This window comes from Notamacropus eugenii, chromosome X (genome assembly GCF_028372415.1).
Source record: "Notamacropus eugenii isolate mMacEug1 chromosome X, mMacEug1.pri_v2, whole genome shotgun sequence".
Lineage (NCBI taxonomy): Eukaryota > Metazoa > Chordata > Mammalia > Diprotodontia > Macropodidae > Notamacropus > Notamacropus eugenii.
Window position 1 is genome coordinate 73,847,926 of NC_092879.1, and position 13,096 is coordinate 73,861,021.

Consider the following 13,096-nt stretch of genomic DNA (forward strand, 5'->3'; position numbering starts at 1 on the left):
GGGAGCCAGGCCAGGGCGGGGCAGCCCTGGGAACAAGGGGGCAGAGGGGTGCCCCTCGAGGGCAGGGGTGGGGTCCGACGCCCAACCATCCCTTTTCCATTAGAGGTGAGCGAAATGCACTCCTTGCTCTGGGCTTGGGTGGCGGGAGGAAGGGGCCTGGTCACCAGTCCGAACCGAGGACAGCACAGTCGCCGCCCCCCCCACCCCCGCCCTCAGCCAGCAGGCGATTCGGGCCCTCAACCCACCGGGAGGGCTGGGGACCTGGGGCCCGTCTGACCTCCCCCTTTCCTCTCTGACCTCGCCTCCCGCCCTAGCCTTTGGACACCCAGAGCGGCTAAGTTTGGCTATAGAGGGGAGGGGGCGGGCCCGAGATACAGGGTGGGGGGGAATACGGGGGGAGGAGGAAGAGGAGGAGGAGGAGAAGCGGTAAGAAGGCTGTAGCCGCTGCAGACAGTGGGAGGAAGGGGGGGGAGGAGGAGGAGGAGAAAGGGATGACAGGGGGAGAGGGAGAGGAGGGGGGAGGAGGCGGGGGGTTGGAGGAGGAGGAGAGGAGGGTCTGAGGGACCGTCTGTCGCGGGACGGTCTGGGCAGCTAGGGCGCTGGGCCGGGAGGAGGCGGCAAGAGCAATAAGAGCCGGAACAACAACAACAGCCGCGCCGCGCCGAGCCGAGAGCCGCGCCGAGCCCAGCCCAGCCCAGCCCAGCCCAGCCGTGCCGCGCCGCGCCGCGCCGCGCCGCGCAGCCACCGGCTCCCCGCGCCGCGCCCGCACCCGCGATCGCGATGGCCCTGAAGAGCCCCGAGTCTGAAGGGGACAAGGGGCCCTGGGAGACTGAGGACAAGGAGCCGGGGAGCAGCCCCGAGCCCGAGCTCGCCGTGAGCACCCGCCGCCCCGGCTCCGGCCCCGGCCCGGGCTTCCAGCCCCCCGAGGGGGGCTATGGCTGGCTCGTTGTGTTCGCCGCCACCTGGTGCAACGGCTCCATCTTCGGCATCCAGAACTCCTTCGGGATCATCTACACATTGCTGCTGGAGGAAGAGAAAGGGGAGAAAAGCCAGCAAGAGTTTAAGGCAGGTGAGTGTCCCCCACTCCCCAAGTCCTGCAGCCCCACTCTCTCCGCCACCTCAGCGGCACTCACCTGGCTGGCCCTACCCTCCACTCTATTCGCCTACGGGAGAGGGGCTGGCGTGTGCGTCTGGGCACCCGGGGGCAGGCTCCCGACCCACCTGCGCGCCCTGCAGCCCCGCCTGCGGCGTCTGGGACTGGCTAGGGGGACCCCATCGCCCCGCTCTCCCCAGACTCCGGTCTGCGGGCCTGTGACTCGGGCCATCCTGACTGGCACTCGGGGTACCCTGGGCAGGCAGAGCCCGGAGCAACAGCCCCACTGGAAGCAATGAACTTTTTTTTCCTCGCAGACATTTCCATCCGCACCTCCCGGGGTTTGTTTAAAATATTCAATGCGTGCGTGTGTGCTGGAGGTGGGGGCGGGGGGAGGGACAGTATTTACACTTATTTCTTGTCCCAAGTCGAGACAAGAAGGAGGGAGGTAAGCAGGGAGCAGGTCCCTGAGCTCTCCACAGAGCGGAATCCGCTTCTGTGGTCACGGAATGCCCGGCACGGGCTGGTTGCACTAGAAATGCTTTAGAAATTTTGGCAAATCGGCGCGCAGACCGGCACATGGCAGGAGTTTGTGTGTACGAGTGTGTATGTGCGTGTATATACGCTTGTGTGGGGGTGTATGTGCGTGTGTGTATGAGCACGCCTGTGTTTTTCTGCCCTGTTTATAACTTGCTTTGCCAGGGTGGCCCACTGCCCGCCGCTGTCCAGTCCAAGCCCTACATCCCGTCCCCCCACCCCCAGTTGCTGGTGGTGAGACCCCCGGTAGCTGTTTGCCCCCCACCGAATTCCTAGCCCTGCACTAGAGGCTAGGGGCTTCGGGCTGCGAAAGTATGTGTGGGAACCCAGGTCAGACCCAGGACCTGTCCGAGGGTCCCACCATTGGCACCATTGGGGTCTTGATCGTCGCGATAGATGTGGGATGGGGGGGCTGGGCAAAGGCCTCCTTTCCCTTCCTAAGTTATCAGATCCCTCAGATTCTCGAGCTCACACGCACAAACCACAGAGCCACGGTCACACGAACGCCCTCCCGCTCTCTCCTTTGCTGCTAAACCCACGCGTGGATTCCGAGGGTTCAAGAAAACCAAAGGCTCCTAAGCCTCCTTCCGACCACATCCAGAAGAGTCTGTGTCCCACTCTAGGGACCAAAGGCTCTGGGAAGTACCCTCTGGCACAGGGCGCCTAGGGTACCAGCCCAGCCGAACCCAACGCCACCACCTCTGGTCGAAGAAAGACTCGAGTTGACTTTGGCCTGCTCTTTGCTGGGGTTGGTGAGGAGCCATAGGCCACCCTCCCTCCTACCTCAAGGGAAACTTTGAGGCTGGAGGGGGTAGGGTGGGGGTGGGGGACGGGGATGAGATGGCCCTCGAAGGCCTGGAGGCAACCTTTCTCCCAGTGGGCAAAGGGTTGCTAGATGGACAGACTGGGAGATTAGCAGGGTATTTTGCCGACACTACGTGCTCAGTTCATTGCCCTCAGGCTGGGGAAATCAGCGTGGAAACCTCTTCCTGGGTGACCTATTTCAGAGTCCCTCCTCCAAGCACCGCCAATTCTGGGGCCTGCTCCAGGGCCGGGGGTGTGCTAACTGGTGTGTGGTAGGGGTTTTGAACTTGGAGCTTGCTGGGCTCTGCGGCCAGAACTGTGGCGGACTTCAAAGGTTCACTATGGCCCAGACAGGACCTCGAGAGGAAAGCTTCGAGGTCTCCTTAACTCATGGCCTGAGGGGTATGGTGCCCAAAGACCTAGGTTTGGCTTCTGCTCGGACACTTCCATCTGTGGGATTTTAGCAGGGTGAGCTCTTTGTTGGTGTTTTCCACCCTCTGGGGACTCCCTTAGCTAAGCTTTGTATCCCCTTCCTCCCCTTCCCCCTCCCCCACCTCTAGCTCTGAGCATAGTGCTTTAGTAGTTTGGGGATTTGGCTAAAGAAATGCTTTTGGTTTCCCTCACTGAGCCTCAGTTTCCTCATCTGTCAAATGGGGACAGAAATGACTGCACTGATGACTTTTCAGAGTTGATGTGAGGGAAGAGCTTTAAGATGCTGGAGAAGTGTTAGCTCTCTATGGCTGGTGCTTAGGGAGCTGTCCTGGACCAGCCCTACTGGCAAGTTCTTGGTAGCTTGAGGGGGAAGCAAATGGGCAGCAGAAACCTCCTTCCTTAATATCCCTATGGGGCTGTGCCCAGGGAGATGATAGTACAGATTGAGGGTGGGGAGAAGGGAGAGGTTGCCCTGCAGGTCAGAGGGGGCTTCGACAGGGCTCAGCCTTGGGCCTGGAGGTCATTACAGTCACAATGAAATAGAGATTCCTCAGTAAGAACTGGTTCATCTTCAAAAGGGGCAGAATTGGCCCCTCTCTGCCATTCCTGAACAACTCGGGGTTCAGTCCTCCATGGTCTCTCCCCAACCCCCTTAAACAAAACCAATGGTATCTTTCTAGGACTCCACTTAGGCCCCCCTGGAAATTCTAAATCATCTCTGTCTGGATTTCCACAGCCTTCAGAGTCCCGGAATGTTAGTGCATCAAGGGACCTTTGAACAGAGAATGTTCAAACTGGGAGGGGTTTAGAATTCAAAGTATTTGGAGCCCAAAAGATCTAGATCATTAGACATCAAGCTGGAAGGGACTTCTGAGACCATCTAGATCAAGGATTCTTCCCCAGGGGCCCAGGGACCCCCAAGGAGTCCAGTGGATAGACTGGGGGGTGGTCTGTGACCTTAGATGAAAAAGCAATTGCGTCTTTGATTTTCACTTACTTCTAACTGAAATGGCATTTCCTTCAATGCTTTAAAAACATCATTCTGAAAAGGAATACCCAGAGTTCACTAGAGGGGTCCATGATACAACAAAAGTTAAGATCTCCATATTCTAATCCTGCCTCCTGAAAGGTAGAGAACTGAGCCCCAGAGAGGGATTGACTTGCCTGAGGTTGAAGACCTACTAAGTGACACATTCAAACCGAGGACTCCTTCACTGTAATGGCTTTTGGATTTCTTACCTTCTCAATGCGGGGGAGAAGGGGGCGGGAGAGATTTCAGAATCGAAAATAAAATAAAATGGAATTAAAAAAACAACAACCAAGTCTTCTGATTCCAGCCAATCAAGCAATCTTTCCACCACACTCCCCCTTCCTAGTCCTTTTCCTTACTCATTATACCCCATCTTACTCATTTTCCTCCAACCACCAATATTCTAGTTCTTCCAGTGGCATCGGGGACTTTGATCCCATCATCTTTGTCAGGGCCCTGCAGCGAGCAGCTCACTCACTCTTTGTTCTGCCCTATAACAGCAGAGTAGACACAGACAGACACTTCAGGGAGGCAGGGGAGAACAGGGGCCCATTACCCACTCTTCTTCTCACGCTGAGATTCCTTGCAGATTGAAAATTCTATGATTCTAATTTCACCTGATTTGGGGAGGCTGTGTCCCATGATAGAAAGGGTGTTAGATTTGGAGTTGGAAAAGAACTGAGTTTGAATTCCCATTCTGACATTTGGCAGCTTCATGAGCCTGGGCAAGACCCTTTCCTTCTGTTTTCCCAAGCATCAAATGTCATCCTGGGACCTGAAGTTGATAATAGAACTTGTCCTGCCGATGTCACCTGCTTGGGAGGGAATTGCTTTATCAATGCTATGGTGAGTTTCTAGAATCACTGTTGCCTTCCAATTTCATTTCACTTGGCTTCACTTCCTTAGGGCCCTAGGCCTGTGCTCATTTGCCCAGCTGAAATCTCTCTAGATAACCTTGAGGTGAGATCCACTGCCTCTGTGACCCTTGGGTACACCCTCTGCTGAGTGGGGGGCCAGCAAGGGCCTGGTTCTCAGCCTATTCTGGAGAGAAGGCTCTAGTAAAGATTTATGGAACCAAACCCAAGAGAACCGGCAGTCCAGTGGTTAGTAGGGCAGCTCTGTGTCTGCAGGGCCTCTGTGTGTGGAAGATAGCTCAGGGGGATGGGGAGAGGAAGACTGGGCACCCCCCCCCCCAAATGGCAACATGAAACCCTTGGGAACCATTGCACTGTGGAGAACTATTGCTGGACTCCCTCCCCCCCTCCTCAGGTGGCCCCTGAGAGAAAGAACACACTTCTCCCCTTCCCCAGGCAGTCTTGGTGGGGTGGAGGTAGAGGGTGGTTAGGGGCTCATGGCCCCAAGGGAAACATCCAAGTGCTTGGCTTGGGGGAAAATAGCAACGAAAACACCACACTGCTCCTAGAGGTTTGAGGCCTTGCTGCATTTGTGACCTTGGGAAAGTCACTGCCCTTTGGTACCTCAGTTTCCTCCTCTAGAAAATGAGAGGATGGGACCACTATCTCTTCTGTGTGATCTTTAGTCCAAGCTAAAGCTGATGGGGCCATGCTCAGAGAATCTAGATCTAGATAGGACCTTAGGAATGAGACAGGACACCTGAAAGAGGAAAGTCCCTCTACCAATATAGATCTGTACTTTCTCTGTAACATGTGGTCTTAGAAAGTTGCCTGAGGCACTGAGAAATTAAGGGATTTGCTAAATGTCTTGAAGCCAATGTGTGTCCAAGGCCAACTTTCTGTACCAGACTGCCTCAGAATGGACCTTACTGATCAGATTCTCCACCGCCCCCCCTAACTTTATAAAAGAAGAGGGAGGCCCAGGGAATAAAGGGGACTTGGCCAAGGTCACACAGATAGTAGGAAACAGAGGTAGAAGCCAGTCCTTCATACTACATTGGGTTGCCTTTCTGGTACCCTGATAGCTTTAAAGCCGATATTCTATATAAGGTTGGGAATCCAGCTGGGTGAGTGTGTCTGTACATTGGGGCCGACTACAGCTGGGACCCCATAATGCTGCTTGGAGTGGGCCCAAGTTAACCTGCTGAACAGGTAGGCCCAAAGTGAACTCCCGGGCTGGAGGAGGCAGCCCTGGAAGGCCAGGATCAAGGAGGTAGTGATGGTGTCAAAGTGTTTTACAAGCAGCCTCAAGTCACTGGAGCCTGAGAGAAAGGCAGAACAAGGCAGACTCCTGACCAGGCATAATGAGAGACAGCTTTTATAAGACCATTAAAAATGCCCACCTAGTAGGAGGGCTAGGCTGTTTGCCACTCAGAGAAAGGATGATCAGGGAGAGGGGTCCCCGATAGGGTGGTAGTAATAACGACACTGACATGTATCCAGTGCTTTAAGGTTCGCAAAGCTCTTCATTTCTTTTTATCCTCATAGCAATCCTGGGATGGAGGGGTTATTATTAATTGGTTTTTGCAGACAAGGAAACTGAGGCTGAGAAAAGTTAAATCAGAATCACATATCTAGTAAGTGTCTATGGTAGGATTCATTCTTAGGTCTTCCTGATTCCAAGCCCAGCACTCTATCCACTGTGCCACCCAGCCCCCCATGACAATCATCAGTCACATTTCTGTGGCACTTTAAGATTGGCAAAATATGTTCTTTCTAATCACTTGGTGAGATGGACAGTGCAAATGTTATGCCCATTTTACAGATAGGAGACTGAAGCTCAGTGGGTAGAGTGACTTGTCCTGGGTCACACAATTAGGAAGTAACCAAAGCAGAGATCCAAGCCTAGTCTCTTCTGGTTCCAAGTTCAGTGCTCTGTTCACTGGTGGAAAGGACTGGGGATCCCCTGAAACAGGCTGCCTGGCTCCTCCAACTCTGGTGAGGAGGCTACTAGCATGGGTTTCAAGCTCCAGGTCCCACAGTTTCCTCACACCCAAGGCCTGCTATCTGTCCCAGAGGGCTGAAGGCCTGAGAGAGAACCCTGCCTGAGGAGGCTGGAGGCTATGAGTTGTGACTTCTCAGGGCCCTCCGGCTCCACCTTTCTGTGCTCTAAGGATACTGAGCTCTGCTAGGCTGCTTCTAAGTGGAGGTTCTGTGATATCACGTTCTTTCCCACTCACCTGGAGTGAGTTGTGACTCACCTACGTAGGCGAACGACACAGATCTGTCAGGCTGCCTAGGGGCTGGAGGTGGGGGGGGAATAGGAGAGCCGAGAAAGAACCATAGAGACATTGGAAGTTGTTGTCCTTTGTAGTCGGAGACAGTGCCACCGCCTCTGCCACTGCTGCTGCTGCTGCTGCTGCCACCACTGCCCTTATGTGAGGGTGGGTCCTTTCTGAAAAGAGCTGTCTGGCAGAGGCTTTGCAGATGGCCTGCCCAGTGGGGTGTGTCTACATGGCTCTTTCCCAGTTTGGGAGCTGGTTCCTAAAAAGTCTAGCTAGACTTACAAATGCTTCCATGACTCTTGGTCTTTTCTTTGCCTCCCAGAGATAGGCACAGTAGCATCCATTTGCTCATTGATCCCTATGACAGTCCTCTAAGGTTGGTAGTCATACCCATTCTACAGAAGAGGAAACTGGAGGCTGTGAGTTGTGACTTCTCAGGGCCCTCGGCTCCACCTTTCTGTGCTCTAAGGGCACAGAAGGAAAATGACCAGTTATACAACTAGTAAGTATTAGAGTAGGGCCTTGAACCTAGCTCTTGTGAATAAAAGTCCAATACTTTAATGTGGCATTTTAAAATCCAGGCCTCTCCAAGTACTCTGCAGGCTTTCTGGGCTGAGATTTTTCTTTTGGCTTTCTGACATAGTAGAAAAAGACCCCAACTCTGCCCATGAGTTTTTGCATCATCTGGGACCAGTAACTTGTCTTTGAGCCTCAGTTTCCACCTCTGTAAAATGAGAAGCTTGGACTGAATGACTCCTGAGGTCCTTTCCAACTCAGAATAGAACATTCTGTGGCCCTCCCAGCTCCCCCAAGGCATTTCACATTGTATTTGTGATTTCTATTGTACGTGGTGTATAAGACTGTGAAGAGGGAGCCTTCTAGACTTCTATCTGTGCCCACACCAGTTTCCTAGGAGAAAAGCTCTTCTTTCTCCTGCAGTGCCTTTAAAAAAAAAAAACCATTTATTCTTTTGGTTTGTACCAAACAAGTGGGTTTTCAGCCTGAAAAGTGATGAGGGTTTAGTGAGAAAGCTCAATAGGTAAGAACAGGCTTTGTTAGAACACACACACACACACACATACACACACACACACACACACACACACACAGGGGTGCTTATGCTAACAAGTGTCAGAATCAAGATCCAAACCCAGGGTTCTTTACTCTTAAGTCCTGTGCTCTTTCCAGGGTGTCTTGGATTCCATAATGGTCAAGGCTCTTCCCAAGCCCTGACATCCTCTGTTCTAAGACCCCTCCTATCACTTCCATCCTCCACTTTAAAAGTCCTCCTACTTCTCATATTTTCAGTTCTCAGGGCTCTTCAGTCTCTGACATCTCTCCCTTCCAATTGTGACATCTTGTGTGCCCTAAGGTCCTTCCTAGTTGGAGTACTCTACATCTTTAGAGGCTAGCACAAAAAGGATTGAATATGAAGCCTATTAGAGCCACAAGAGGACTTGGTCAGTCTTATGTCACCACCCTGAAGGGGGGGGTGGGACTAGTGACACATCGTGGATGGTTTTCCCACTCTCTTCCCTACCCAAGCACTTCTTCCAGGCCTCCCTGATTAGAGATGGGGGTCAGATCTGGCAGGACAGTGACATGGCAAAGCTGGGGACTCTCTCCAGCCCCTCCCCCCCCACACCCAAGGTATCTACAGAGCACTAAGGGTTTTAGGGGGAGATGTTTTCTTTCTTGTCCTGAAGGTGGCGCTGTGGGTGCTAATGTACAATCCAGTAGAGAGCGTGGCCTGGGCTGAGCTCTGGGAAGAAGGCACATGCTTTGGAAGCCCTGCAGGTACCCATCCCTTTGGCTTCTGCTTCTGTTTCCCGGGGCCAGGGTAGGGCCTTGGAGGAAGGACATTCTCCTCCCCAACTGTGTTCCTTCTCAGCTCCTGGTTATCACATTCCCTAGACAGACTTGCTCCACTTTGTTGTGCTTGAAAGAGCTCTGAACTTGGAATGACACAGAGGATCTGGGTTTGAATCTCGGCTCTGCCATGAATTCAGTATCTGTGTGACCTTGGATGAGTCCTTTTCTCTCTTTAGGCCTCAGTGTCCCTCTCTGTGAAATGTTAAACACTGTGATCCCTTTTCTCCTTGCCTTGATCTCCCCAGCTTCCTCATTACTTAACTAGAGTTTGAGAACTTGTTAAGAAATCACCCCCTCTAGAGAGACCCTCTTTACATTTTAGCCCCTTCTCTGTCATGGTCTCCATTCCTCTGGATACATCTCTTCAGGCCCTCACGTGTCCACACACACACACACACACACACACACACACACACACACACACACCTCTAGGGTCCAGGGACATGGGAGCCCCCACATCTCCATCCTCTAAGATTCAAGGTTACTGCCATTACCATGACTTTGGGCCATTCTCTTATTGTCTAGTCTCTGTGTAACATGGGACCAGGGCAGAGGTGAGGAACCTGGGGCCTCAAGGTCACAGAATGTGAAGTTTGGATTCAAAGGGCCACCCTTGAGGACCTAGAGGGCCATATGTGGCCTCCAGGCTGCATGTTCCCCACCCCTGGACTAGGGACAGTGCCAGGACAAATGCCCCTCCCACTTGCTCCTGCCTCCATCTCCTCGTCCTCCTTTCTCACCCCTCCCTCCCAACCTTGCCCATAACAATCCAGACACAGATCAGGGGCCATCTGCTATAGCAAGCCTTCAAGGGACCGATCTCCCTTAAGCCTAGTGGTTCACATCTATTTGTTATTTCTGATGCATACTGTGTATAATTTGTTTGTTGTGTTTCCCACCCCCAACTGTGAGCTCTTTGAGAGCAGAGACTGTCTTCTGTCTTAATGCTTAGCACAATGCCTACCTGGCACATAGTAAGTACTTAATAAATTTTTTGCTGGCTAATGAATGTCTAGTTCTAGCTTTAGCCTTGAGGCCCCTCTAGTCCCTGGGATCACTGGAGCCATGGGACACCTCTGGGCCTCACCCATTGCAAAGGCAAGAAATACAAAAGCCATTACAAATGTGAAGCTGTATAAACCCAATTTCCACATTAGCTTGGGGTGGAGGTGGGGATGGGGGAACAAACACGCCAAAGAGAATAAAAATATGCTTCCATATGCACAGCGAGTCCATGAGTTTGGCTCCCTGCAGAGGCTAGCCCACTCGTTCAGGGGTCTGGGCTGGCAGCACAGGGCTCTCTAGTTGATGCCACCCCCTCGCAAGCATTAGTGTGTGTTAGAGACAGGAGACCAGACTCCTGCCACTTACTAGTCATGTGCCCTTGGGCGCTCAGTTTCCTCCTCTATAAAATGGGCACAGTGATTCTTGTCTTCCCTCCCTATCATGACCGTGGCAAGGAAAGTACTTTATAACCCTTAAAACATGATAGAAATATGTTATCATGTTTAAACAAGAGCAAGGGAGAATGAATGGTAAGCACGGGCATAGACAGAGCCTGGCAACGCCAACCCTGTCATTTTACAAATGAGAAAAATAGAGGGAGAAGTGACTCACCCAAGGTCACATAGCTGGACCAATCCAGAAACATGCCAAGTGCTAGCTCTGAGCCTGACTGATATCGAGAAGTCAAAATGAGCACGGAAAGATAGCTGCCAGGACAAGGTGTGTGTGTGTGTGTGTGTGCCTGTGTGTGCCAGATGTGGGGGAACAGCAGCACCTTAACTGACATAGGGAGCTTTTTGACCCCAACTCCTGGGATGTGGGGAGGAGGGGGAGGGGAGAGGTCTGAGCTTGGTGACAGGACTTGAGTTCTAGTCCTCCTCTTGACAATGCCTCAGAGACCTTAAGTGACTCATTTCCTTCCTCTGGGTTCCAGTTTCCTCATCTATAAAAAGCAAGGGGTTGGGTTCGATGGCCTCTAAGGTCCCCAGCTAGGGAATAAAAACCTTATCAGCTTCTTTTTTACAGATGAGGAAACTGAGGGGAAGGAAATTGACTTACCCAACATCTAACAAGAGTCAGAGCCAGACCCAGAACCCAGGTGTCCTGACTCCAAGCCTGGTACAGAGGCTCACAGAGTGGCACAGAGAGTACATCAGAGGGGTTCCTTTCTGGCCACAGCTTGGGGGCAAGGGTTATGGCTTCCATCTGGGAGGGAAGTAGCCAGTGTCCAAACCCCATTTCCCCAGTGGAGTAAGAGGAAATAAGAACTGACATGACTAGAACAACAGCGGCCTCAGTTCCCCCTCCTGTGGTGCTGGGGTTTGCACCTAGCTTCAGGGTGGGGCCTTTTTGCCTTTCTCTGTATTCCCAGCACTTAGGGTAATTCCTGTTACTTAGTAATAAGGGTTTAATCACATGTTTACTTCCTGCCTTACTTCACATCAGCCCTGTGATAATTCAAATATATGTGGCCTTATTTCACAGAGGATGAAACAGAGAGGTAAAGACACTTGACAAAGATCACACAGCTTCTAAGTCTTCCAGCTCAGTCTCCACATCCTCCTCCAGGGCTGTGTTTGTCTCCTGCCTCACCTCTTCCCTGAACTCTGCCTTCTCATGCTCAGAGGTCGCCTAGCCACTGGGGATTCGGAATAGGTGCTGGAAGGTTCGGGGAGAGAGACTTTTGTGGCCTAGTGACGATTGTCACTCCAGACTGCAGACAGAACACTTTCCACTAGAGATCCGGGGGCCCCTTTCTGCAGTCCCAGACCCTCAGTTGTGGGAAGTGTGAAGAGGAGACAAGAGGCAATGGAGTAAGCCCCTTCCAAGGCCATGGCTGAGGAAGGCCTAGTTCTGCCCCTGACTGCTAACAGAGCCTTCCCTACATCCCTCACAAATGAGATAATAAAGGAATGTAAAGTGTTTTGTAAATCATGACTGGCCTCAGAAATGTGGGCAACTCTTCTTAGGATGTCATGGCCACAAGGCCACCCCAAATGAGCTGAGAGTAGTATGTAGGCCTCCCAGGCTCCTTCAAGTAGTCCAAGGACCCTTCTTCTGTCCTCAGCAAAGAAGACGTAGGGGATTGCTGAGCACTGGATCAATTCTCTGGCCATTTCTTGTACTTGTTCTTGCCTCTCCCCTCCGATTCAGGCTTCACACCACAGCCAGAATCACTCATCTTACATATAGATCTGGTCAGAGGACCTGGATTCAAATCCTACCTTTACCACTGAATGAGTCACTTTCCCCCTTTGGGCCTGTCCCTTCTTCTATTAAATGAAGGAGTTGGACTACATCTCTGAGGTCCCTCTGAGCTCTCAAACTATGATCATGAGAGCTCAGCCTTGAAGTTTTGAGAAAGGGCTTCCGAATAAGTACCCCAGACCCTTCCTACCATCACACGGGCTTATTGTACCCCCATGCTACTAAGCCAGTCTGTTCTTGTCTTGCCCTGGCTTACTGTCCCACCTCTTCCTCTACTGGATTCTTTGGGAGCCTGAGCTGGGGCCCCAGGGCAGAAGAAGACTGACTGACTGCATTTGCTTTGTATCTCCGTTCCCAGGAAACCCTGCAAAAGGAGCTATCAAGGCTCAGTAAGGCAGAATCCTAAACTGTCAGCACTGGAAGGGACCTGGGAGTTTAGCACGTTAGACCTGGAAAGGGCCCGAAAGAGGATCGAGTCCAATGTCCTCTCTTCATAGATGAGGAAACTGAGACTCAGAAAAGGAAAGTGACTTGTCTAAGGTCACATGGCAAGTTTAAAAATAAAAGACTTCTGGACTGTATACAGTCACAGAAACAAGGCATGTTGGACTATTTACAGTGCTTGGCAAAGAACCAGCAAACCTCCACTCATGTCAGTGATTGAGTTCTTTTGCTACGAATTGCCAAAGGTAGAGGGAGAGAGGGCGGGAGAGGATTTGAGGTGGGGCCTGGGGTGTCCGTTTCTCCCCAGGGGTCTCTCACTGAACTTTCAGCTCAACAGCAGGTACTAGGGAAGGAGGAAAGGGATATTTAGAGTCTAAAGGCCCAGGGGCTGTCGGTTTTCAAGCACAGGGGGGCCACAAAGCCCTTTGTAGTCTCCTTTGGAGCTCTGTGGGTTTCCTTGTGTTCTAAACAGGATATAGGGCCTGAGGAATATAGGGCCTAACACTGAAGCCGTAGGGCCCCTGAATGCCAG

General features: G+C 52.1%; 1 protein-coding gene across 2 annotated transcripts in view; it reads left to right on the top strand.

Moving 5' to 3' along the window:
* The first annotated feature begins 536 nt into the window (after window positions 1-536).
* The window catches only part of SLC16A2 (solute carrier family 16 member 2), a 99,722-nt gene continuing 87,162 nt past the window's right edge, over window positions 537-13,096 (top strand). Inside the window, exon 1 of one of the 2 annotated variants that reach the window (XM_072626013.1) lies at window positions 537-1,069. In XM_072626013.1, the coding sequence (XP_072482114.1) occupies window positions 781-1,069 (289 nt within the window). In that variant the 5' untranslated portion in view covers window positions 537-780. The remainder of the gene's footprint in view (window positions 1,070-13,096) is intronic. The other variant, XM_072626014.1, reaches the window with a different exon arrangement.